Source organism: Mus pahari, chromosome 9 (assembly GCF_900095145.1).
Source record: "Mus pahari chromosome 9, PAHARI_EIJ_v1.1, whole genome shotgun sequence".
NCBI classification, from domain to species: Eukaryota; Metazoa; Chordata; class Mammalia; order Rodentia; family Muridae; genus Mus; species Mus pahari.
In genome coordinates this window covers 6,236,227-6,263,537 of record NC_034598.1, presented here as the reverse complement: position 1 = coordinate 6,263,537, position 27,311 = coordinate 6,236,227, and the positions used below count along the sequence as shown (strand labels likewise).

The window sequence follows — 27,311 nt, the reverse complement described above, 5'->3', positions numbered from 1 at the left end:
GAGGAATTTCTTTTCTGGTCCAGTCTATTTGGAGTTCTGTAGGCTTCTTTTATGTTCATGAGCATCTCGTTCTTTAGGTTTGGGAAGTTTTCTTCTATAATTTTGTTGAAGATATTTACAGACACCCCTCCTCGGGCGGGAAAGGCACTGGATGACCGGAACCAGACACAGGATCCTTCCCAGAAGCTGTGACACTTCTCCAGACTGCCCTCTCCCCGGCAGTGCACTGGAGCAAAGATGGCTCACCTTCCGGTTCAGGTCTGGAGACTTCTCCCGTGCGAACACCCCTCCTTGGGCGGGGAAAGGCACCGGATGCCGGATCAGGCCTGGGGACTGCTCCCGTGCGAACACCCCTCCTCGGGCGGGGAAAGGCACTGGATGACCGGAACCAGACACAGGATCCTTCCCAGAAGCTGTGAGGCTTCTCCAGTCTGTACTCTCCCCGGCAGTGCACTGGAGCAAAGATGGCTCGCCTTCCGGTTCAGGCCTGGAGACTGCTCCCGTGTGAGCACCCCTCCTCGGGCGGGGAAAGGCGCCAGATGGTGGGTGTCGTTTTTATTGCCTTTCTGAGAAGTTCAGTTTACATAGGCCACTCTAGGAGGTCCCTGCTTGGAGATTACCAGGAGCCACACAGTGGCTCACAACCATCTGTAATGGGATCCAATGCTCTCTTCTGGTGTGCCTGAATGATAGTTACAGTGTATTCATATTTCCAAAATAAATAAATAAATCTCTAAAGAAATGTGGTATAGTTATTTATAAGTTAGCTATAATTAAATATTCCTTTTCACAGAAGACCAAAACCTAGTGTTTTAATGTAAATTTTAAATCTAATTGTGTTTAAAAATTTTTAAAGATTTTCTAAATATGTTAATTGCTCTTAATGGTATCTGTTTATAAAGTATTTTTATTTACTTATTGTTTATTTAATTATTGAGGCTGATCTCACTATGTAGCCATGGCTAGACAGGAACTCCTTTATGTAGACCAGGATAATATTGAAGTCACAGTAATCTGGCAGCCTCCCCTCTGACTGCTGGAACCAAAGGCATGTGCTACCACACCTGGCCAAGTTTTTATTATTTTTAAAGATTTTCTTTTGTTCTTAACTATGTGTATGCCCTCATGTCTGTGTGGGGCATGTGCACTCAACTACCTGTTAGACACTAGAATCAGGCATTCCCCTGCAGCTGAAATTACACTCTGTTCTGAGCTAGCTGCCTGTGTGTACTAGGAACTGAATTCAGGTCCTCTGCATGAATAGTAAATACTCTTAACCACTAAGCCATCTCTCCAGCCCATATAGTCATTTAAATGATCACTTTAAGCTCTTGTTAGGTAATTGGATCTCTGAGTTAGAGGCCAGCCTGGCCTACAAAGTTCCAGTCCAGCCAGGGCTACCCAAGGAAACCCTGTCTCCAAAAACCAAACCAAACCAAACCACCACTGCCGCCACCACCAAAAAAAACAAGAACCAAAAACTCTAGTTATTTAAATAACTTACTTTAGGTGGTCATGGTATATTTAGTGCTATATATACCTAAAACTGTGTGTGCATCTAAAAGCCATGTGTCTAAGCTTCGTCTAGATTTTATTCAAAAGTAAATATCAAGGCCACTAGCTTCTATTCAAGACTGCTGACACCAACATAGTTATTCAACAACCAAACTTTCGAGGCAAAGACAAGAATATAAGGCTCTAAGAAGGTTGTCAGTACTGTCCCCTACACTCCCCAGTTTGGCCAATCCCCAAGGGAAAATGGGAGGTCCCTAAAAGGCTCCCAAAACTTTACAAAAATCACCTATCCTTCTGATCAGAGGGACTACAGAGACCTCAGAGGATGATCTGAAGAGAAGCTGTCATGTGTTTCCAAGGGGACCAGGACCCTGACTGACCTGTCTCCAACAGGTAGACAACTAGCACTTTAGGATAGACCTACCTATTCTGGACATTCCCACCCTCCTTCTGTCCCCTCCACAAACCCCACACCTCACATGGCCACAGATCAACATGGTAGCATATACATTTAGTCCCAGTACTTGTGAGGTAGAGACAGGATAACACAGAGTTCAAGGACTACCAGGGTAGTAAGTTCAAGGCTACCCTATGCTACATGAAACTGTCTTGAGAAAACAAGGCAAAACCAAACACAACCACTTTAGTTTCTTCCATACATGCCTGAACGACCTCCCTTGATATACCCACCAGAACTGCATTAGCACCAGCTAGCTTTAGGTTACCTCTTAGCACAGCAAGGTGGGAGTCTTGCTGGATCTTTGGTTGAGGGAGGGGAGAGGAGAGCTACGTATGTCAACACTTCAGGAATGATAGCTGCTGATATTCATGAGGTTTACAATCATGCTCTCTGGTACCATGAGCCTAGCCAGGGCTCTTATCTCTATTACATTTGGTTTAGTATCAGAAGTTTCAAACTGGAAGTCTGGAGAGATTGCTCAGCGAGTGGAGTGTTTGCTATGCTGTTGTGAGATCTTGGATCCAATCCCCAGTGACCACAGAAGAAGTTGGGAGTGATGGTGGAATCCCCATGCTGATGGGTAGAAACGAGAAAACCTTTACAACTTGCAGACCAGCTGGCCTAGCCTGACTGGTCCCAGTGAGGGACTCTCAAAAAGCAGACAAAAACACAAAAAACAAAGTGAAACAAAACAGAGACAATAAGATGGACAGCTTTTGAGGAGCCACATCTCTCTCTCTCTCTCTCTCTCTCTCTCTCTCTCACACACACACACACACACACACACATGCAAGTACACATGCACACACACATGCTTACACGTGTACTTCTCCCACCAAAAAAATATATATGGAGGTGAAGATGTGCTGCAACCCCGCACTCCCACTGGCAGAGATGGGGGAAAAATGACACGAATGCCAAGGAAGGTTTCTCCAACAACTTTCATCTTTATCTCAGGCTCATCCTGTTTTTGTTTTTCATCAGTCCTCTGCCTTTTATCCCTCCCCCCTCTCCTGGATCCAATCAGTGTTCAGCACGCTCTGAACATGAGCCATGCATGCAGGCAGGGTTCATGGTGATAGGCCAGTGACTCATGAGGCAGACAGCACAGGATCTTACAAGTGCGCAGGCTCAGGTTCTTGGTAAACAGGGATCACGGGGCTTGGCCATACCTGCTTCCCACATATCCCCCTTTTTGTTTATTAAAATAGCTCTGGGATCGCATCTGTCTTAGGTTGCCCTCAACCATGTTACATCCTTACCTGTCATTGGTGTGGTGAACTCATTTTCACCACCCTGTCTTAGGTTGGTATGCACATGTGAGAGTCTTACCTGTCATGGATTAATGATCCATCATACTGAGCCAAACACGGGGCAAACTACCTGACTCTATAGCCGCCATAGCTCGAGTCAGCAGTTGTTGGTTAGGCTGCGCTCGCCTGTGCATGCATACCATCTACCACAGCATCTCCAATCACTGCTGTAACGAGGGTGGCTGTAATTCCAAAATCTCTCCTATTCCTTGGGAGCACTGACAACTGACCCTCCTGCACCTCCAGAGGCCAAGGTATGCCTGTGGGTATTCTGGTCACCATAGCCAGGGAGGGTCTAGCAGCATTCCAGCATTGAGACAAAAAGCATGTGATATTGGAGCATTCTAGTTCAGAAGAACTAGTCCTATTACTAACTAAAAAGAAAAAGGGAGGTACCATACATACCGAAGTAAGTTTACAATTATTTTCCACAGAAAAACACAGACTCCCCTTCAAAGATACATTAAACAAGGCATTGCACAGAATCTGGGATAAACACCAGCATCAACACTCAGGGGAACTGGTAGGGGAAGGGCCTTCACTATCCTCCATAACTCTCTCTCCTGAGCCATCACCATACTTATCAGTAGATTTCTCTCTCCATGGTCATGTCAAGCGTTCTGGCACCCAAAGGGGATTACTTGATCCTGTGGAAAGATGCACACCGTTCCCCGTGTCCATACCAAAACCTGATCAGGGCCTTTCCATTGTCCAGTAAGGATGTCCTTCCATAGGACAGACACAGATTTAGCAACATGTNGAGAGCAATTACGATCCGCAGCACAACGGCCATCAAAATCCAAATTTAAAAAATTAAGAATAAAAAGAATAAGATTTAATTTGTCTTTGGGGGGACTTCACCCATCACCCCTTTTTGTTTAATTAAAGCATATTTTAAAGTTGCATTTGTTCTTTCCACAATGCCTTAGCCCTGGGGATTTTAGGGCAGGCCATGAACCAAATGTATTCCCAAAGCTTGACAAAAGTGTAAAAATTTTTGCGATGTATAGGCAGGTCCATTATCTGTTTTAATTTGTCTTGGCATACCCCACGCAGCAAAGGCATGCATGAAGGCAATGAGCAATAATGTGTTGCGCCTTTTCCCCTGCATGAGCAGTGGCAAAAATGACACCTGAGCAGGTATCCACTGATACATGGACATACTTTAAAGATCCAAATTCAGAAATATGGGTAACATCCTTCTGCCATATTGCTAATGGTTTAAGTCCTCTGGGATTTACCCCTATGCTCTTTTGAGGCAACAGGGAAACTCAATGGGCAAATTTCAATACCACTTCGTGAGCTTGTTCTCGTGTGATGTTAAATTTTCTTCTCAGGGTTTCTGCATTAACATAAAAATTTGTGTGGAACTCCTGGGCAAGCTGAAAAGGGGAGGTGGACAAAAAGGCAAACACTGTATGCATGTGCGTATCTGCAATAGGATTGCCTTCTGTCAATGGCCCAGGGAGTCCAGTATGGGCTCTAATATGAATAATACAAAAAGGATTTTTTCTATCCCATATGCATTTTTGTAAGGATGACAAAAGGTCAAAAACAGTGGACGTTGCCTTAATTAACCCTACATTTTCCAATTGTTGAACTGCTTGGACCACATGAAATCAAATTAAAGGCCTCTTCAATTTCTAGGAACACTTGTCAATCCTAGTTATTTTTAGAAAAATCATTGAATTGCAAATTATCTCCTAATAATTTTTGAAAGTCATTTAAAGTTTGTAACTTATCTAACCTCAAAGTTAGCTTTAGAGGTTCCACCATATTATCAGTTAATTTTGCTTCTGTAATTCTTTTAATTATTGTTTCCAAAAATTTGTCTAGAATTTAACTCCACTTCATTTGAGAAGCCGCACTAATGTGGTTTTTTTGTGTCTGAGGTTTTCCATCCCTACACCAGGGGCCTAAATTCGTCCCTACACTGGGAGCTTAACTTCATCCCTCTACCAGGAGCCTAACTTTGTCCCTCTACCAGGGAGCCTCTTCCTAGTGTTAGATTAATTCTTACTTACCATGGAACTCCTCGTAGCTCCTTTTTCTCATTCCAGCTCTTGCACGAGTTCTGAAGTTTCTGCCTTTTCTTTTTCTAACTTCTTCCTATTCTTTCTCCTTAGCCATCGGAACAGTTTCTAATTCAGCTTGTCTTTACTTTTCTTTGGCTTCCTGTTCCTTCTGCCTGATTTTTGCTTTTGCTTTCTTTTCTACTTCTTTCTTGGCCTTTTCTTCTTTTCTTCCCCATATGGGCCACCAGATGCTGCAACCCCGCACTCTGACCTGCAGAGATGGAAAAAACAACACGAACGCCAAGGAAGGTTTCTCCAACAACTTTTGTCTTTATCTCCGGCTCATCCTGTTTTTGTTTTTCACGAGCTGTGCATGCAGGCAGGGCGCGCAGTGATAGGCCAGTGACTCATTAGGTGGACAGCACAGGATCTTACAAGTGCGCAGGCTCAGGTTCTTGGTAAACAGGGATCATGGGGCTTGGCCACACCTGTTTCCACAGAGATGTTGCTCCATGGGGCAAAATTCATCAGCAGCACCAGAGAATGGAAAGGAAAGAAGAAGAAAGATCCATTTTCTCCTTAGTTAGTTCTCATCTGCTCTTGGTCTCTGGTCACCATGAGGGGTGGCTTTCTTAACATAATAGATGGTTTCTTCTGCAATCTAGGAAGTTTACATGCAGACATCAGTGCAGCAGCAGGGACACCAGCCACTACTATCAGACCGAGGGCATGAGCTGCTGAGACCTTTGGATCCAGTGCTCATCCCCCACTACAGTGACCTAGTCTTAATTATCAAAGATGATGGCCCTTATGAATATTTTATTTACTCCAAAGCCTTGGGTCAGAGGTGGTTGCCTGTAGACCTTCATTGCTGGGCTTGATGCAGCATACAGGAAGTTAGGAACTTAAAAGGCAGATTAAAAAAAGATTTATATGTATTATTTAAAAAAATCTTGTCTCGTGTGTGTGTGTGTGTGTGTGTGTGTGTGTGTGGGCATGTGTGTGTGTGTGTGTGTGTGTGTGTGTGTGCAGGTGTCCATGGAGACCAGAGGAGTTGGATTCCCCATGAAGCCAGAGTTACAGGTCATTGTGAGCCACCCAGTGTGGATTCCAGAATCAGACTCTGGACCTCTGCAGGAGTTGTTGACCTATCCCTCCCTCCTGGAAGGCAGATTTCAAGCACTAGAATATAAAATCTCTAAGCTGCTGGCTGATTGTCCCTTGTGAGTTAAAATGAACCAGCACTACCCTGTGAATGATGATAAAGCCCTGCAAGCTGCCTGGGGTTCATCACAGGTTAAAGATAAAACCAGCTTTGAGGCTTCCCACAGAACTGATCTAGTGATAACCGTGAAACATCCGGCAACTCTTTAGCCCGGAGCTGACAAGACTAAAAGGTGACTGGAGGGCAATAAACAGACTCACCTCACTCCTTCCTGGCTTCACGGCTCAGGTAAACCTCTGACCCGAAAAGCTGGCAGTCTGGACTGACTCCTTTCTGTATTGCACACAGCCTGCTTTCTCTCTTAGCCACACAGAGCAACTCTTACCTCATTACAAGGTTAGACCAAAGAGAGTAAGGTAAAATAGGTCCTCTCTGGTTGTCCCAAAAATACAGAGCATTGCTTCTGTGCCTGATGCCCAAGCCGCCTGGGAGGAGGGTGGTGTTGTGTCTTTTACAAGGAAAACTACAAGGAAGGGCACACATGGTGGCCTATAACTCAGGAAATAGAGGCACACGAATCTCACATGAATTCTAGACCAGCCTGGACTACATGGTGAGTTCCAGACCAGCCAGGGCTGTGTAGCAAGACCGTGTATAAACAAAAACAAAAACTACAACAAACAAAAGCTCCAGGTGTCTGCTTCTTCCTGTTTCACTCTCCACTCAGGTCTTGTTTCTCCAAGGTGCACCAGTTTTGTTTGTTTTATGTATTTTTGTCTAATTAGTCTATTAAAAATGGAATGTGGGCTGGGGAGGTAGCTCAGTGGGGAAAGCACCTGCCATGCAAGTGTGAAGAACTGAGTCTGGCTTCTCAGGCATGTGTAAAGCTAGACAGGCCTGGGTGCACATATGACCCCAGCACTTAGACAGTGACTCAGGAGGTGTGACCAGAACTCCCAGAAGCTTGTGGGCCACTCAGCTGACAACTCTACAGTATAAAATATATACTATATATGTTACAGTATACAGTATACAATAGATACTATACACCATATACTATTCAGTATACAATATACACTACACAGTGTACAGTGTACACTATACAACATACAGTATACAGTATACAGTATACAATATACACCACACAGTATGCACTGTACAATATTCAGTATACAGCACACACTATATAGTATACAGTACACAGTATGCAGTATACAGTACACACTATACAGTCTACACTACACCATATACAGTGTAAGTGTACAGTACACAATGTGCCATATACTACTATATATCTACAGTAGTAAACAACTAGAAAGCAGGGCTCAACCAAGATAGAAGGTGAGAACTAACCCCGAGGGCAATCCTCTGACCTCCACACAGGTGATGTGTCATACTTGTACACACATGTACACACATACGTATACACACACACTTTGGGGAAGGAGGTTTCAAGACACGGTTTCTCTGTGTAGCCCTGGCTGTCCCAGACTTGCTTTGTAGACCAGGCCGGCCTCAAACTCATAGAGATTCACCTGCCTCTGCCTCCCTCTGGGATTAAAGGTGTGCGCCAGGCCCACCCCAGCAATTCCCTTCTGTAGAAGTGTGAATTTCTGACTGGAGAAATGCTCAGATGATTGTGTTGCCCAACACATAAAAGTCCTGTTCCCTGGCACAGCATCAACAGGGCACGGTGGTTCACATCTCTAATGCCTTCATTCTGGAAATGGAAGCAAGAACACCAGAAATTTAAGGTCACTCTCAGCAGCATAAAAAATTCAAATTCAGCCTGAAATGCATGAAATTCTATCCCGAGGAAGTAGGGGAAGAGAAGGAACAACTTCCTGTCCCTCCCTCTTCTATGGCCTTTTCTCCACAAACAACCGTTATTCTGGTGCTTGCTAACTCTTCATTGCCCTTGAGTCCCCTCTGTGTCTTTTGCAGTAAATTTATGGGAGATTTCTGCTCCACTCTACCCTGTTTAGTTCCTGATCAAATCAGATTTTATTAATAAGCTGCTGGCACTATGCTGGCCAGGTTCTGAGCTGTTTATTAAAAACAAGAGAAATGCCCCATTACTTGCCAATGTGTCCTGCTTGAGCTATTTCTGTTGTAGCTGTCTGTCCTCAGGGCAAGCTTCTCTTGGCCATGTGCTCATGGTTCGTCCTGCTTCATGGTGGCTTCCTCCCCCTCTCCTCTCCTTTCTTCCTTTCCTCCTGTTCCCTACCCAAAATCCTCTCAATTGATCTCAAGTCTTGCCTCCCTCCCTCCCCCTGCCCAGTCACAAGCTCTAGCTTTTTATTTACCTACCAGAGATTATTCTTTACAGCACATTGGTCAATGCAATGCCCATGACGAGATTGCAACCTAATCCTGGGGCACAGAACTCAGCATCTGAATACACAGTGCACAAGAAAAGCCCTAGCATCTCCCCTTTTTAGTCCAATAAAAGGCTATTCCTTTTACAACAATAAACTATATGCAATAAGAATAATTATAGAACAATTTCTCTATGATGCTGGAGCATCTCTCTTCAGTGTTCTGGCCCAAGGTATCTAACAGACATTCTGTGAAGCAGGACTTATGGAGGGCTTTCCTACCTTGTCTTTGCAAAGCTCATCGGTCAACTTCCCTGCGTCTCATTTGTCTCCTTCCACCATAGGTTCTGGGGACCAAACTCAGGTCATCAGGCTTACATGGCAAATGCTTTCACACACTGAGCCATCCTGACAGCTCCCAAAACAAGATTTCACATAGCCCACGCTGGCCTCACACTCTCTGTGTAGCCAGCAATGATGACCTTGTATTTCTGATCTCTCTCCTCTCCTCCAGGTGCAGACTTATGCTGCCAAGTCTAAGAAGGATATGGTTGGCTTCAGTAAAGAAAGATCCAATAAAAATTGGCTTTAAACTGGGCATGGACATTGTAACATCAGCATCAGGAGGTTGATGAAGGAGAGGATTGCCATGAGTTTGGCACCAGCTTGGGCTACAGAGTAAATTCCAGGCCAGCCTGGGCCACAAAATGAGACAATGAGACTCCTTTTCTTCCTTCCTTCCTTCCTTCCTTCCTTCCTTCCTTCCTTCCTTCCTTCCTTCCTTCCTTCTTTCCCTGTTCTTTCTTTCCTTTTAAGATCTTGGGTGTTGCTGGAGCCGTGGCTCAGCAGGTAAGAGCAGCCACTGCAGATCCAAAGGACTCTGGTTCAAATCCCAGCAACTGCTTGATGGCTCACAGCCATCTGAACTGTTACTAGCTGGGCGGTGGTGGCACACACCTTTAATCCTAGCACTTGGGAGGCAGAGGCAGGTGGATTACTGAGTTTGAGGCCAGACTGGTTTACAGAATGAGTTCCAGGACAGCCAAGAAACCCTGTCTCCAAAAGCAACCCCCCCCCCAAAAAAAATCTCTGTTGTTTTCTTTCCTTTTTGAAAAAGGACCCTTCTTGCTTTCCCTACCCCCAGGTGATGTGACTCAGCAAAGACTCACATTTATGGCCCTTTCCCACTCCTCACACCCCTTCCAGGTGCCTGGAAATATCTGCAGGAATTGGGGTTAGTGTGTGTAGCTGAGAGTGAGCCAATGAGTTAAGTATTTTTCAGTCCTAGATACAGAACCCTGAGCAGGTCCCTGAGCATGTCGGGCAAGCACTCAAGCTCTGAGCTACAGCCCCGGCCCAGCTTTTGCTCATGAGCTATTATTACATGATCCATAGCAGGGATCTGCTGGCCACTCTTGGGTGAGTTGTCATGTACTCTGTAAGCCATAATCCTCTTGGCTGCACAGGGCTAAAGTGGATTGTGTGTCAGGAGGGTTGAGGTGCCCTGTGTGAAGGCTGACCCACGAGGTTCAACCCGTATTGGTATTGGTAGCATGAATGTGGTGAATGGCAGCTTTAGAAGCTCAGATGTTGATGGACAGGACTGGGAGTTTGGGAAGTCATACAAGGTGGGGCCTTACTATGGCTTCTTTGCTCCCAGATAACCTGAAGGGGATACTATAGTTTTCCCCCTTGCAGAAGAGAGTGTTGGATCCTAGAGTTACCAGTAGGTTGTGAACTGCCCATTGTGGGTACTGGAGACCAAAGTCAAGACCCCTGAAAATTCTGAGCCATTCTCCAGTCCCCAGAGCCTCCTGTCTGTGTTGTTCTGAGGCTGTGCTTTCTGCTTTTTCTCCCTCAGGGTACCAGTGCGTCCATCTGTGTGCACCTAGATGGGAGAGATACTGAATGAACTTCCAGGAAAGCATCTGGTCTTCCGGACAACCGCATTCCCTTCCCCCCCAAGAAGCTGGGTCCCTGATTGCTGAGAAAGGCCTATTTCTGCCAAAAGGTCTTCTTAGGGGCTGTGCAAGATGGGTGCAGGTGTCAGCACCACGTGCACAGTCCAAAGTGTAACTTCCCAAGGTCCTGACTCAGGACTGTCCGTGGGGGAGGAGGCACTGGGAGCAATCTTCTGGTCAGACGGAACAGGGGCGCAGAGCTCCAGGGACCCTGCCAAAAAGCCGGACCGCACCAAAAACCCTTTGGAGCCACCAAGCTGGAGTCGGAAATGGGGTCCCGTGGGTCCGGGGCCAGGTCTGTTGAGCAGAACCTCCTCCAGGCTGAGACCCCAGGGAAGAATGGGCTCCAGGTCATGGCGAGTAGTCAAGTGGGAAGAACACTGCGCTGGTTCACCACTGTGGTTCTGAATGCTGCTTTCCTGGGGATGGTGAGAGCTGAGGCTGTAACCGCCTGCACTTTGTATGGCCTTTGTGAAACATTATTGAAACACCCTGGGCCGCGGGAGAATGGCTACAATTTTAATCAAACGTGAAATTGATGACCCTAATATTTTCCAACTGCAGCAAACCTTACTTGGTTTCTGTATGGGGGAGAGATAGGGCTGTGCTGGTGTGTACGAATGGTCCTCCCTGGCCCGGGTGGTTAGACAGAAACTTGCTTTCCTGGGAGCTCTTCCTTGGGCCCTGACCAGATCCAGCTAGCAGCAGAATTTCAAGTAGGAAGTGACTTTTCCCAGGTCGCAGAGTTGGTTAGGTTGATAAAGCCATGAAGATGTCTCTCTCTATGATAATCCCACTTAAATTGAGCCTTCCGGTCATTAAATGTTTTTCTTGGAGCAAAGTGCAAAGCAAGAAGTGACTTTTACTGACCGCTCAGACTTCTTTTCAGTCCACTGTTTGTAATTGTGACCTTGGAGAGATGAAAGTGAGTTGTCTGTAGAGTGGTTCCAGGTAGCTAAGGATCTCAAGGAGGGAATCAGAGGTGGCTTTTGATGAGGGAGAGGTGGAAGACCCGAGAAATTGCTGCAGATTCTGAGTCAGTCCCTCTGTGGACCAGGTCTTGCTGTAAGTGCTCTGGTCCTGGATGGCTTCTGCCTAGGTAAGGGGCTCATGCTGGGTTAGAGCAGACAGCGGTGCAATTAGAACCACGCATTCATGAAATATAGAAGAATGAGAACCACTTCTTAAGGGGCCCAAGGAATTTCCCCTGAATGCCAGTGGTTAACCTTTTGGCCTTTTTACTCTTATTGAAAAGGTTACATTTGTTTCTTTTAACAGTTTCTTTGCACAAAGAAATGAATCAAGAACTGGTCAGGGCCTGAGCCAGAGAAGGCTAAGAAAACTACCTGAGGTATGGTAGGCAGTGCCTGTAGGTCCAGAAAGCATATAGAGATAAGGTGATTTCGTACAGCTCACTTACCTGCTTTGGACATTTCAGGTTGTATGCATCTGTGATGGACTCAGTACTTGGCTGGTCAGCAACTTGTCTAAGAACATCCTTTATTAAGCTCCAGTTGTTGGAGGTCTCTGGTAGGCTACAGCAGCCTTCACACAGAAGCATCTGTGGGCTGATTTAACAATCCCACTTTCCTTTGGACCAGCCTCTCAGTTTGAAATGAGCACAAATGGCACTTTCTGTGAAGACAGCCATGGTCAGTTTGGTCCAGTTATAGAATTCATAATGGACAATAACAGATTGGTCATGAAATTCTTTATACCTTCAAAGGATAAGCACATAGAGACATCTGTGACTCAAGGTAACCCAACAAAAACAGGAGACAGACATTATGATGGTTATTAGGTAGAGAGGACTAAGAAACCAGAGCACACTCTTTTATAACAGGCTTCTGCGGAGACCCAACCAGATCAAAATCAAACACGTCAACACTCACATAATAAGGAGATCAAGGCTTAGAGTGCAAGTCTCCATGGCCTTTGTCTAGACCAGTGGCTCTCAACCTTCCCAATGCTGTGACCCTGTGATACAGTTCCACATGTTAAGGTGAACTCCCACCCCCCAACCATAAAATTATTCTTTTTGTTACTTCATAGCTGTACTATGTTGTTGCTACTGTTATGCATTGTAATGTAAACATCTGAGATGTATGTGACCCCTGTAAAAGGGTTATGACCCATAGATTGAGAACTGCTAGTCTAGGGTGTAATGGCAATTAAGCCCATTAGTTAGCTATAAAATTGCCTAATTTAAAGAGTTACTAGGGGAACCTGGAGAGCCACTAACCACAAGTATTTGAAAGCTTTGTCATAGCTGGGCTTGCCCTCTGCCACCCCTGATGCTTGCAGACGACCTGATTGCTGCTCCTATGAACACACAGTGTGCTCTTCCTGAGACATTCCCTTATTCAGTGTTAGTGTTGAGGAAAACCACAGAATCAGCAGTCATGTGTATAAGAACGCGCATGTGAATACGGTGCTCTGGAAGCCAGTTATGAGATGCCCAACCTGGATGCTGGGAATGGAACTGAGGCCCTATGGAAGATAAGTGTGAGTCCTAAATCATTGAGCCATCTCTCCAGCCCCCAAAGAGGAGCGCTAAAGTGAAATTTTGTTCCAGTCCATATGTGAATGTTCTCACCTTTCAGAGAGTGGCTCCACATTTCAGAACCCGTGGGAGTGTTTACCTGTTACAAAATCAGAATTCTCCCCAAGTTACTGGTAGCTTTACACTCCATACCACTCACACCCCATTGCTGCAAAATGAATACACAGAAACTATTAGAAGCTTTCTTCAATGGAGACTGACATTTTTATCAATGTCAAAGGTGGGTACTCATTTTGAGTATTGACTTCTTTGATTATGGAAGATATAGAAATTTCCAGAAAAGTAACTCAGAAGGCAGAAGTCTACAATATCAGTAAAGGCCCTTGAGGTGGAAAAGATCACCACCTAATGGCAGCCAAGGAGACATCAATTAAATTCAATTAACCTCTAAGGAAACATATATCTATCAAGGTCTGGGGTGGGGGGAGGAGAAACTCCTATGTTCCATCTGCAGAGGTATAGCATCTCACTTAATGGCATTGAGTTTGACCTAATGTGACACCACTCAAGTGTTTGGTTTTATCCATAGTAGTCCCTAGGTCTTGTGCATGCACAATCCTCGTTTAATCACATATATTTGGTCATGATCAGTCAGTAAGTGCACAGTCATTTCCAGTGAGTGTATCACACGCAGCAGTGACCTCCAGAACATCAAGGAGATGTTCCACTCTGCAGTTCTAGTCAACTTGCTATGGATGTGCAGGGGCTTTGGCAATACCGTCTGCGTGCGGGTGTGTGTTTGTGTAGAAAGCTAACACCTTCAAAACGGCAGGGAAATCATAGCCTATGTTCTTGGGAAAGCTGTCTGCCTGAAGGCTGGTCCTAGTGAAAACGTACTTTGGATTAATGCACGGTACCAATGCTTACTGGATCATATCACAGTTTAGGTGGCTGCGAGGACTCAGATGCTATCGCCAGGGGTGCAGCAGTGACAATTCAGAAGGGCTCAGTCTATGCTCCTCAGTGGGAGTAGATCCAACTGGCACCCCTTAGAAATGCTTGTGACTGAGGCCATCCAGGCAATCCAGGAGCTGGGCTCCCTACTGCCTTTGTGTCTGTACTTCCTTTTCTTTTCTTTTCTTTTCTTTTCTTTTCTTTTCTTTTCTTTTCCTTTTAAGTTTATGTATTTTATATATGTGAGTACACTGTAACTGAAGAGGGCGTCAGACCCCATTACAGACGGTTGTGAGTCACCGTGTGGTCGCTGGGAATTGACCTCAGGAAGAAGAGCAGTCTGTGATCCTAACTGCTGAGCCATCTCTCCAGCCCCTGTGCTTCCTTACTCGATGAACAATTAGAGTGGCACTGTGGCCAGGAACCCTGCTGGGAAACACAACTTCCAATTTAACTGCAGCTATGATTTTAGTGTCAGTCTTTCTGCATAGGGCACCCTCCGATCACCTAGACAATGGGCACTTCAGGTGGAATGTGAAAGAGATCCATCCATCCGTGTCTGACCCAGACAGCCGCTAAAATCACAGGATTTGGAGCTTTATTGTCTTAACTAAAATGATGGATGGGATGGGGACACAAACACAGGTTAGAAACCCTTCGCAGTGAAAGTACAGATTCTCCAATGTTTTGTTACAGTTTGGGTCTCCTCGCTCCCACCATGGAGTATCTTATTAGTGCAGAGCTTCTAATGCTAGAGGCTCTGAGGACTGAGGAAGCACCAGGAGGCATTGGAGCTCTCTATGTGGCCATGCTTAGCAAGGGATTTACATCCTTTGAAGTTCAGGTCCTTAGTACCCCAGACTAAATAGGTTCTGATAGGTAATTGGACTTGGGTCAATCCCTGGAGTTCGTTCAAATTGAAAAGTTTAGTAATTTCACCACTGACTAACTTAGCATGAGAATCTGCCAGGTCACTCCTTGGTACTTAATTGTGATTGTGCTTGATGCTGGGTTAAAGATCAGCTTGATGTTTATGAGCCACTGGGTCTGGGAGTTCCCACTCAGGCCAGGGGAACTTGGTAGTCCTTTCTGTGGTTGCCCTTTCAGACTAAACAATTAACTGCAAGACCTGAGATGACCGTGGTTAATGATCAGAGGAGACTTCTGTACAGTAGTAGGCATTTGGCAAGCAAAGTTGTTTGTGTCTGTTGCATGCCAGTTTTATGAGGTGAGCCTTGCTATGTTGCCTATGCTGACCACAACTCCTGGGCTCACTCCATTTCCCTGCCCTGGCCTCTTGATTAGCTGGACTACAGGGAGGGCTGCTGGGCCTGATTCTTATATATAGGACTTAAACATAATAGAGGGCTGAGGTGCAGATTAGCTGAACCCAGGGCTTCCTGGAAGGCACTGTGCCAACTGAGCTGCACCCCAGCTCTGTAATGTCCCCATCTATTCAATTTTGTCCTATGTCTTTCCTCTTCTCATCTTCCTTAATAAAATAAAATACCTTCATATAATATAGGCAGTATTTATTTATTTATTTATCTATCTATTTATCTGAGTACACTATGGCTGTCTTCAGACACACCAGAAGAGGCCATCAGACCCCATTACAGATGGTTGTGAGCCACCATGTGGTTGCTGGGATTTGAACTCAGGACCTCTGGAAGAGCAGTCAGTGCTCCTGACCACTGAGGCATCTCGACAGCCCCAACCCCTTTTTTCTTATTTCTAGTAGTTTAAGCTTTGTGCATTACTTATAATTTAGCATTTATTCACCTCAATGTCCAGTGCACAGTAGGAACATTATGTCAGTAGAAACATTATGCAAACAAGATTCAGACTGGGAAATTGTGAATTGTGCAACCTCTAGATGCCTAGGCCTTTGAAAACTAAATCAACAGCATCCTATGAACCAAACACTACCCAAGACGTATAAGTCAGGAAAGAATGTGGCTCCTCCTCTTCCTTTTTTGTTTTTTAAAGAATACTTCATTCACACAAGCTTGCCCCCTCTTTGCCTAGCCAAAGTCTCAGGAGTGCTCGGATCATAGACAGTTACCACACCTGCTTTAGCATTTAGTGACAGGAGTCTCTCACAAGTTGGCAAGATCATAAGCAAATAGGAAAGTAGATATGTGAGAAGATATTTAAGACTTGTTTTTCCTTGCCCAAGGGATTTCATAGGAGGGGGCCATTAGCTCATTTAACATTTACGGTATTACCATTTGTTTAAACTTCACTGCTCTACTTAGAGAGGGGGAAAAACTGTGACCCTGACAGCCTCAGGAGCTTGGAGGATCCTTCTGGGCTGACCAGGTGGAGGGGGCCCTGACCACTGCCTCCCCTACTCGAAGGACAAGCCTCAGTCCTGCCTCTCTGCTGGACCAGCTTGTGGGTGTGTGGATTCCCAGGCCGAGGTACTGTGCCCTCAGCCTCATTTGGCTTAGCTCCACTGGCTGTTGTGTCTCTGTGTCATGTATCTCTAGGACTCTCTGGTGCTGTGGGGGTGACCACCCCTACTTCAACACCTTCTGAGGACAGTAGCTATGGCAAACACCGTGATCTCTCTGTGGGTGGCTGCCCCTCATATGCGTGGCTGTGAACCCTTTAAAACAGTGGTTCTCAAGCCTGTGGTCCCCACTCCCTTGGGGCCGAATTGCCTTTCTCCTAAGACCATTGGAAAACACAGTTTTTGCTCTTTACAGTAGTAAAATTTCAGTTATGAAGTAGCAACTAAAATAGTTTTATGGTTGGGGGGGTCACCACAGCATGCGGAACTGGGGGTCATCACAGCATGAGGAACTGGGGGACATCACAACATGAGGAACCGTAGTAAAGGGCCGGAGCATCAGGAAGTTGAGAACCACTGCTTTAAAGAGTGCAAGGCACTGATTTTAAGACATTGGACTCTTTTCCATTGTACCTCACAAGTGAGCAAGTTCATCTAAGTGAAAATATCACCATTCTAGCTACTATGTAGTTCAAAGATGCCTTAACAAAGTTAACTCATTCCTGTCCCAGCCCCACATGTATACTATGTAGACTAACCCTGAGATTACTCACTCTATTCTAGTAAATTGTAATGCCTGATTTCTTTCTTTCTTTCTTCCTTTTTTTATTTATGCCTGATTTCTTTCACTGTCTCTCTTACAATACTAGAGGTAATTTTGAATGTTACTGAATAGGTAACATTCTTACTGAATTCAAAGCCCAGGGTTGTCTCAGGGACTTCCTAGGACATTGGAACACTGGTAGAGGCTAATCTAACTTAACTATATGTCAAAATCAATCCTTAGAGGCACTTATAATAAAACAATATTGAAGGAAAGCACACAGATCCGTTCACCGACTAAAGCAAGGACAGATTTGAAGCGTTTGTTTTACAGGATGCCACAGTTCCAGGAGACTAAGTTTCTGTGAACTTTTTGCCTCAGGACAGCGTCTAAGCTTTTGGGCCTGTCATTCAAGTCACTACTGGAGTGGATGTGGCAAAAAGACACATGGTAGAAAGAGAGAACTGGCTCACACAAGTTTGTAGCCATCCAGCAGCCATGGATTAACTGGGTTACCTGAAAGGGAGGCTGGAATGAAAACGGACAGGTGGGTGAGAGAAGAATGAAGCCAAGACAAAGGTTTCTGATCAAGGCTCAAAGTTTAATTTCATCACTATGTTTATATAGGGAAAGCCCACAGACCCATCCTTTGTTTCAGCTGGATTGAGTTGTAAAGCAAGATCAGCAGGTGGTCAAATTCTCAAAGCTCCTGTAGGACACTGCAAATACAGAGAGGCCAGGCCACTCCAGCTAGGTTGTAAAACCATGGGGGTAGGAGGAGTTGTTTAGCCTACTCAAGGCTAGGGAAAGGGCACCTTCCTCCTTTTTTGCTTTTTAAAGATAAGCTGGATGGGGGTGGGGTGGGGGGTGGGGACAAGATTTACTTGTTTTCCATAATCCCATTTAGGGAATAGAGTGGTTAGGCAGCCATGCCTGTCTTAGGTCAGTGTCTATATTGATCCTTCTTGCCCATCAGGGAGAACAAACATAGCTTTTGATGTACTTCTCTGGCTTAGGTCAATAGGAGCTCAAGAACACGCTTACCCATTTCTGGCCACTGGCCTTCAAAAGCACACTCTTTCCCATTCAGGCCAAAGCCAGAAGGACATGTGAATATGCACTCACTGCATTTCTTCACAGTGATGAATGACTGCCATGGTGAATAGTTGCACTTGCTCAAAGTGATCCTGTGTGAAGGCAATCAATCTGTTTAAGATACAAAGTCAAAAGTTAAAAACAAGATAAAAGTTGTCTGCAGGAATGTCCCAGATAATCAATTCAGCTGCTATTGGCAAAGATGAAACATAAAGTCTGGCCACCAGGTGTATAGGGGTGGCTTTGAGAATTAATAGAAAACACTTATTCTCCAGTAAGAGTGGACGGAGACTACACTCCAGGTTAACTCAGCTGGCTGATAGGGGTTTTGAGCCATCTTCATCATTGGTATCATAATCATTAGAAGGCTCAGGATCTGTGTCCACTTGACGAACCAATCTTTCAGGCAGCCATTGGGCCAATACTCTATAACCAAGACATGCAAAACATATTTATACCTTTAAAACCAGTCAGAAACAAACATGAAGTGGCTACATACCTTATATATTTAGACCTAACAAAAATTTTCTTATCCTTTCTAGCTGTAATTTCAAGAGAAAAAGCACCTTGTCACTTGCTGAACCCAATAATCACAATTGCAGAGATTTTTCTAGGGAAAAACAGCCATCAGCTTACTTGACATAGAACTTGAGAAGCTGCTGCCCCTTAAGAACAGGTTTTCTCCAGCTGTGCTTGACTCCCAGCTACAGTGCAGGGTAACTTATCAATTTCTGCTGTGCAGATTGAGACTACCTTCTAAACAAGCTAAAGTAGATCAAGGGGTGGATAGCCAGCAGATTTCTTTTCAACATGAGACATAGAATAATCATTCAAACAATGAAACAAAAACAGACACACGTGGACAGATTGGTGCACCAAGGAAAGACAATAGACAGGGAGGGAACAGAACTTGAACCTGAACTAAGAATATCTCCAGTAGGAGCCAGAGAGGAAGCAGGATGTCTCCTGATTTCCTCCTGTCCCTAGGACAGCTCTGACCATTTTCCTTCTTTTTTACTAACATGTCCCAGAAAGGGGACAACTGAAACCTAGTCCCTCTCTCTCTCTCTCTCTCTCTCTCTCTCTCTCTCTCTCTCTCTCTCTCTCTCTCTCTCTCTCTCTCTCTCTCATGTCATTTGTATATTTACCATTCCTACTTCTGGGAACCATGCACAGCATAAATCTACTTGAGCTAAAAAGTTTTCTAACATCTGTTTCTTTGTTTGTGTTTGTTTTTGTTTTTAAAACCCTGCTCCTTTCTCCTGATGCAGCTCTTGACTGCAGACAAATGCCTATATAGAATTCCCCCATCCCATTTGTGCTGCCAACCCCTAAGTGAATTCGGTATTGGATCCAACACTTGATCAGCCTAGCCTGTATCCTTTCTTAACAACAGCCTCCAAAAAGTAAACTTTATGGATGCCGCTAGCATTAATGCTATTTGTTGCTTACCACTGTGCAGGATACTGTTACCTTTCTTCCGTTTTCTGTGGAGCTCCACTGAGACAGTGTTTCTCAATTGATTGTCTCAGTTTTCAGTCTCCTCATTTGGGCGCCACCTGTAGCTCTCCAGCAGCCATGGATGAACTGGGTACCTGAAAGAGAGGCTGGAAATGAAAAAGGATGAGGAGGGGAGGGGGGAGGCTGAGATAAGGGCCAAGACAAAGGTTTCTGATCCAGGCTCAAGTAATTCAGCACTATGTTTATATAGGAAAAAGCCCACAGACCCATCCTTTGTTTCAGCTGGATTGAGTTGCAAAGCAAGCTCAGCAGGTGGTCAAATTCTCAAAGCTCCTGTAGGAAACTGCAAAGGCAGGGAGGCCAAATGACTCCAGCTAGGTCTAAAACCATCATGGGTTTGTTTAACCTACTCAAGGCTGGGGGGAAGGTGCATAAGTTGTCCCCCGATCTAGACATTTACACAATGGCATACACATGTGTACATGCACACATACTAAATAAATGGTAAAATAAAAGTAATTATTTGCTGTGCTAGCCATTGAACATGGACTTGTGCATGTTAGACAAGCAGCCTACTACTGTTAAACCCCCAGCTCCATATTAGCTTTTAGTTCAGAGCGGCCTTTTAAGGTATTGTCAAGTAGGAAACAATGCAAGAAAAAGTCACAGAATTAAAGAGCTTCTGAAAAGTTGGGAGGCTTGAAATGAAGAAAAGCAACAGGAGCTTCATGGGTGTGTAATTTCAGTATTACTGAATATTCCTCCGTTGCTGTGGGTCTTAAAGTCACTCTCTACCTTGTACCCACACCCCATTATTTTTTTACAACTATAAATTTAATTAGATAAATATTACTTTATAAGTAAGAGCTTTTGACGTTGTAAATCACAGGGAGTGAGCGCTGGTGTGCTGGGACCCACATTTCCGGACCTGGCAAGAAACGTGAACCGGAATGTCAGTAGCCTTTCAGAAATCTTCGTGGGTCGTGCCCTCGGCTACTTGTGCGGCTCTGTGGTTGGTGGAGTGCTTTTTGACTGTATGAATCATTTCCTACTTTTGGGTAAGCTAACAGTGATTTTCATTCCTTTGTTTCTGTTACTAAGTTTGCAATTTGTCTCTAAATATGAAGTAGTATATTTAGCCTGTAATTTAGTATATTTAGTAGTAGCCTGGAGATGTGGACAATCGAAGTATTATTATGTTTTCTCCTACAACGACTGCTTTGCCAGAGTCTACTGTCCCATGTCAGTGACAGGGGACCACTAACCCTGTGGAAGGAGTGTTAGCAATCCCAAGTCTTGTCAGCCTTCAAGGAAACTCGGGCTCGATTCCAGATGCTTGTTGCCCTCCAGAGTTGTGCTTATCTGAGGCAGCAGGATTCCTAGAGCTGAAGAGGTTAGAAACTTCTGCTCTTGAAACCTGGATTGGACACGAAGGGGAGCAGAAGGTTGATGGCTACCTCGGGCTGTGTGTTTGTCTGCTGCTTTACCTCAGCGTTGGGCCCAGGCTGCTCTACCACACACTAAAAGGGGATGGGAAAGCCTATTGTTCCTGTTGAATAAATGAGCGAACCCTCTTATTTCCAAAGTGGACTGAAAGGATCCATATAACGATTATATAAATGTAAGGTTTGGTTTGTGGAGAATCCTGTTATACAGCTGTTCCACCACTGATCTAAATGCCAGCCTAGAAACTATGCCTTGTATTCTCCTCCCAAGTCCACAAACTAAGTTACTAAAAGTTTTACTATAAACTGCTAAACTAATCCCTCCTTCTTTAGGCCTTTTTGTTATTCCATATATAAACATCCCTTTTAGTTCTTGGATTTTTGTTTGTTTGTTTGCTTATTTGTTTGTTTTGCCCATATGTGCATGTGCATGTGTGTATGTGGTATGTATTCATATGCACATGTGTGTGGGCTCAAATGTATTTAGATATGTATGTGGGGGCATGGAGGCCACAGTTATGTTCCTTGACTAATTTCTGCTTTATTGACTGAAGCAAGCTCTCTCACTGAGCCCACAGTTCACTGATTTGACTAAGCTAGCCAGCCAGCTTGCTCTGGGGAGCCTCTTAAACTCTGGGATTATAAGGGGCCACCATGACCACCCAGCTTTTAGATGGGTTCCGGAGATTGGAATTCTGGTCCTCACACATGCATGGCTCATGTTCAGTCCCTGAGCCAGCCCTCTAACTACGCCCCCTCCATTTGGATTTTTATTTTTAATTGTTAAGATACGTTTAATTAGTTATTGTGCACATTCTGGAACCCTCATGTACAGATTGGACGACAACTTTCTCCTTCCACATGTGGGTTCCCAGGCTCTAACCCAGGTCATCAGGCTTGGCAGCACTGGGCCATCTTACTGGGCCTCCTTGTGGTTCTGGAATGTAAAACATTTAAGTAAATAGTTTTTACCTCTTTTGTTATAAACCATGGCTTAATGGTATAATTTATAGTTCAATTCTTTCAGTGACAGTATTATATTCATTTCATAACCTTTTAAATTTTATAATCCATAAAGATTATACAAGGGCATGGCTACTTGTAGAAGGCACAACTCTCACCTTCACAAGGTCACCCTCTCTTATTTTGATCCTGTTTGCGTTTGGAGGAGCTGCTATTATTTTGACTTGACTACAGGCTGCACGAATATTGATCTTGACAGCTGAATTTCAACTATTTCCTCAGGGCTGTCCAACCTGCTCACCACAGCCGGTCTTTACCTCATTCCTTTCTGTAAAACAGCCGCCTTACTGACTGCCATGATGTCCGTTACCGGTGTCTCATTTGGTGTTCTGGATACAGGTTAGTGAATCACTCAGGGTCATATCTAAGACTTGGGCACGCTACTGCTGAGAGGAGTGGAGGAGGCATTAAACGGTTCCCCATGAGGGAACTATGGATACCGTCACAGAGCCATCGACTCAGAACCACCCGGCTAGCAACTGCTCTTCGTGTAAATTAGGGCACGGAGTTTCTAAGTATCTAATGATATCTAAGGATAAATGATCTTAGAGGTTCTATCCTAGGAGAGATTATGGGTTGTTGCTGTCAGGATCCAAAAAGGGAAAGTCAAGAACCAGTGCTTTGTGCTACTTGTTTTTTGCATTTATTTATTTTTGTTCTTTGCTTTTTTTCAAAACCAACCTCTACAGTAAAATTTCTGCATGTGTGATGATGTCTTTGAAACCTACAGGGTGAGGGATGTGACTCAGGAAGATCTGAGAATTCACTGGCCATCTAGCCTAGCCAAATGGCAAGCTTTCAGATCAGTGAGGGATATTGTCTCATGACAATAAGGTGGGGGGTGATAGAAGAGGCTGGGCACTATGCTCTGGCACCTGCATGTACACACAAGTCTGTGCATGTCCACACACTCATTTACCCTGCCCCCCACAAAAGCCTATTAAATGACATACATGATACTGGTGTACTTCCAAATTCCATCCTTCTATCCTTTCTGTCTCTGTCTAATGTTGTCTTACAGATTTGGAAATATTTCATTCTTTGGGTTTTGTTTAGATGCAAATTCAGAGTAGAAAGAATTTTTAAAATCAATCATTTTAAAAAAGAGATAGCCATGGGCTTGAAGTTTTAGACTTCTCTTCTTATAGGTCCTCTGATAGAATTAAGGGCAGAGTCTGAAACACATATTGTTTCCTGTAATAGGCACACCAGGTCCAGGATTCTGAATAGGTATGTTGCATCTGTTTTAAGCATAAATAAATAGTATTTTTATTATTGCAAGTACAAAAAGGATTGATAATGTATCTGAAGTGTATGTATACATATGCATATATTATATGCATTATATTATTGTCTTAGTTAAGGTTTTATTGCTGTGAAGAGACATCAGGACCAAGGACAACATTTAATTAGGGCTGGCTTACAGGTTCAGAGGTTCAGTCTGTTATCATCAAGGCAGGAACATAGAAGCATCCAGGCAGGCATGGTGCAGGAGGAGCTGTGAGTTCTACATTTTCATCTGAAGGCTGCTAGCAGAATATTGCCTTCCAGGCAGCTAGAAGAGGGTCTGAAAACCCATACCCACAGTGACACACCTACTCCAACAGTGCCACTCCCCGGACTGAGTTTATACAAACCATCACAATCATATAATATATACAAACAAATAAGTATATCAAATAAAATTCCCCAGGGGATTATCAGCATATTTTTAAAAAAAGCCTTTGCTGATGTGCCTGGTTGGATGTCATATGTAAGTATGAGACAGTGTGTGTAGAGATCTTACATCACAGAGTTGAATCAGGTTCAATCTTTGATCATTTAGAACATTTGTCATGTATTAGGTAAGTTACTGTAATCATTTCCTTTGTTGGTAGGTGGGAACGTCCTCATCTTGGATCTCTGGGGGGACAAAGGAGCCCCACATATGCAGGCCTTGCACTTCAGTTTCGCCTTGGGTGCCTTTCTGGCTCCCCTGCTAGCTAAGTTGGCCTGGGGTATAGCATCTGCTCAGAACTACACCGAGCCCCAATCTGACCGTTCAGCCTTGAACCAATCCTTTGAAGCCACCTCAGACTCTGTGTTCGCGCTACCCGATGACAAGAATCTGCTGTGGACATATGCGTCTATCAGCACTTACATTTTAGTAGTTTCTGTCTTTCTGTTTGTTCCATTCTTTAAGAAAACCTCAAAGCAGAAAAAATCTGCAGCATCTGCTCAGGGATCTCGAAGGGCTAAACATCACAGGGCCCTGCTATGCCTCCTCTTCCTCTTCTTCTTCTTCTATGTGGGAGCCGAGGTGACCTACAGCTCTTACGTATTCTCCTTCGCCACCACCCATGTTGGCATGGAAGAGAGCGAGGCAGCTGGCTTGAACTCCATCTTCTGGGGAACCTTTGCAGCCTGCAGGGGCCTGGCCATCTTCTTTGCGACATTGTTACAGCCTGGAACCATGATTGTGCTGAGCAACATCGGCAGCCTGGCCTCATGTTTCTTTCTGGTGCTTTTTGACAAGAGCCCTCTTTGTCTGTGGATCGCGACTTCTGTGTATGGAGCCTCAATGGCAGCCACATTTCCCAGCGGCATCTCCTGGATTGAGCAGTACACCAGCATAAATGGAAAATCTGCAGCGTTTATTTTGATTGGCGCTGCCCTGGGACTAATGGCGACTCCTGCACTATCTGGAATTCTTCAAGGACAGTATCCAGATCTCCCATTAATTCTGTACACTTGTCTGGGCTCAGCAGTATTAACAACTGTTTTATTCCCTGTCATGTTTAAAGTAGCCACCTTACCTCTGGATCAAAAGCAGGAGAAAAGCATCAACAGTGAGGGCCAGAAAATTTTACTTTCTAGCTCGAGGCTAATCAAGGAAGCTAAATGAAAGCAGAAGGTGGAAAGGTGTGTGTGTGGTGTATTGCACACATGCAATGAATTTTGCAGTGGTTAAAATGAAGAATGAGACATTCTCTAATAGAAATATAGTAGAAATGTTTTTATAAAATCCACAGCCAAGGTCTCCAAGCTACTCTGAGATGCTCTGCAGCCTGTGTCCTTTCCAGCTGACAGTGAGCATGCAGTCGTGAGGCACCAGGTCTCTGGAGACTCCTTACACTGCCCCTATTGAAGTTATCTCCTCAACCCATGATTCTAGAAAGGAAAAGAAAAGGAAAGAAAAGGAAAGAAAAGAAAAGAAAAGAAAAGAAAAGAAAAGACAAGAAAAGAAAAGAAAAGAAAAGAAAAGAGAAGAAAAGAGAAGAAAAGAAAGGAAAAGTATTTCTAAAATACAACCCATGACCTCTATAATTCCTGTAAGACAGATCTGAGAAATTAATGTAATTGCCAGCCCATTCTTCATTTCAATGAAGTGAGACATGAAACAGAAATAGCTTTATGAATGTACTCTTGAGCCTGAGAGATGGTTAGGAGCACCAACTGCTCTTCCAGAGGTCCTGAGTTCAATTCCCAGCAACCACATTGTGGCTCACAAGGTCCTGAGTTCAATTCCCAACAACCACATTGTGGCTCACAATCATCTGTAATGAGATCTGGTGTATCTGAAGACAGCTACAGTGTATATAAAATAAATAAATAATAAATACACAAATCTTCAAAAAGAAGAGAATATGCTCCTATTGTGAACATGGACCCATCTAATATATTTAATAATATACTCTGGTTCTAATTTTCTGAGAAGTGATTTTTAAAGCTATATTTCACCAATTCTAACTATAAACTTATGACTCCTTATAATAAATGATTGTTCAACATTGCAGCAAGGCTAATCAACAGTTCTCTGCATCTTCATATATAAAATGTTGAATCTCATGATTTGATCCAAAAAAAAAATCACTATTTACTGTATTAAGATTATGAAGACACCCAGTTCAACATTATTTTTCTGTTATCTTTGGCATGTATCCGATGTACAGAACACTGGGTTTCATCAGAGCTGGGGAGCTGGAGACTACACAGTGTCTTTTCAGGCCCTTAAACTACTCTACAGCTTGGGTTTGTGCTTTATTACTCCTGGATTTGATTCTTACTGGTTTCAAGTAGTAGTTATGGCATAAGCAGTGTAAATGTTTGACAATTTTACTTTTAAATTTTCCTTATGACTTTGCGTGCATGCATATGTGTCTGCATGTTCTCGTGTGTGCAGGTGCCTAGGGAGGCCAGAGGTTGACATCGAGAGTTTACCTTGATTGTTCTTCACTGAGGCAAACTGTCTGAATTGACAAGCTCTCTGACACTCCTGTCTGGCTAGCCATTGTGTCCTAGGGACCCTTGTCTCTGCTCCCTGAGGGTGCCTGCCATTACAGATGGACAGTTACAACTATCTGGTATGTATGCAGTGTCGGGAGATCCAAACTCTGGTCCTCACACTTGAATGATGAGTATTTTAAGCACTGTGCCATCTCCCCAGTACCACCGTGTTAATCTGCAGTTCTCATCATCGGAGGCTCCTCTTCCCTGAGTTTAGAGCACCTGGGAAACCAAGCTGAGGACGAGAAGGTGGTTTGATTGCCTGGGAGTCAAGGACGAGAGCATCTACTCGATGTGAGTGTGGTAACACTGGTGTGGTGAGTGACTGCGTTGTTTTGAGTGGTAATTACACCACAAGCAAGCTAAACTGACAAAGGTTCCCAAGGTTTATGTTGTCTGACATTGTGTTTCTACATTGCAGTGTGCTTGGAGACTTTCATCTCATGTCTGTAAATAGGAAGTTTTGATGAAAATTGATTTCGTTTGTTGTGAGTGATGTTCAGTTCTTTTCAGTGCTCAGGATCAAGGCCAGAGCCTTGCACAGGCAAGGCAAATGTTCTACCCTTTAGCTACATTCCAGCCCCAGGACAGCTCCCTTCACAACAACTGCTGCTGACTGTCTATACCTGCTGTTATATATTGTATATAACACTGCGTTTCATAAGCACTGGTGAGCTGGAGTTCAGAGGTTCAGTCTATCATCATCATGGCAGGAAGCATGGTGGCATCCAGGCAGTGATCCACATAGAGATAGAGAA

The 27,311-nt window shown here is 44.2% G+C and overlaps 1 protein-coding gene across 2 annotated transcripts; it reads left to right on the top strand.

The window, feature by feature from the left end:
- Nucleotides 1-10,900: 10,900 nt before the first annotated feature.
- LOC110326933 (sodium-dependent glucose transporter 1) lies at nucleotides 10,901-25,781 on the top strand. 2 transcript variants are annotated; one of them, XM_029542069.1, is made up of 4 exons: nucleotides 10,901-11,042; nucleotides 20,709-20,877; nucleotides 22,510-22,626; nucleotides 24,165-25,781. In XM_029542069.1, exons 2-4 carry the CDS (start codon nucleotides 20,856-20,858, stop codon nucleotides 25,169-25,171), a joined length of 1,146 nt encoding a protein of 381 aa, XP_029397929.1. In that variant the 5' UTR covers nucleotides 10,901-11,042; nucleotides 20,709-20,855; the 3' UTR covers nucleotides 25,172-25,781. The 2 variants fall into 2 exon arrangements, with proteins under 2 accessions (XP_029397929.1, XP_021061253.1); XM_021205594.2 differs by having other exon boundaries at nucleotides 10,901-11,175.
- Nucleotides 25,782-27,311: the final 1,530 nt, after the last annotated feature.

Excerpts from the sequence above, each read along its gene's own strand:
- LOC110326933 (XM_021205594.2), top strand. The coding sequence starts at position 11,017 with ATGGGGTCCCGTGGGTCCGGGGCCAGGTCTGTTGAGCAGAACCTCCTC. Across the intron at positions 11,176-20,708 it reads ATGCTGCTTTCCTGGGGATG|GGAGTGAGCGCTGGTGTGCT; the intron begins GTGAGAGCTGAG and ends TGTAAATCACAG. Across the intron at positions 20,878-22,509 it reads GAATCATTTCCTACTTTTGG|GGCTGTCCAACCTGCTCACC; the intron begins GTAAGCTAACAG and ends CTATTTCCTCAG.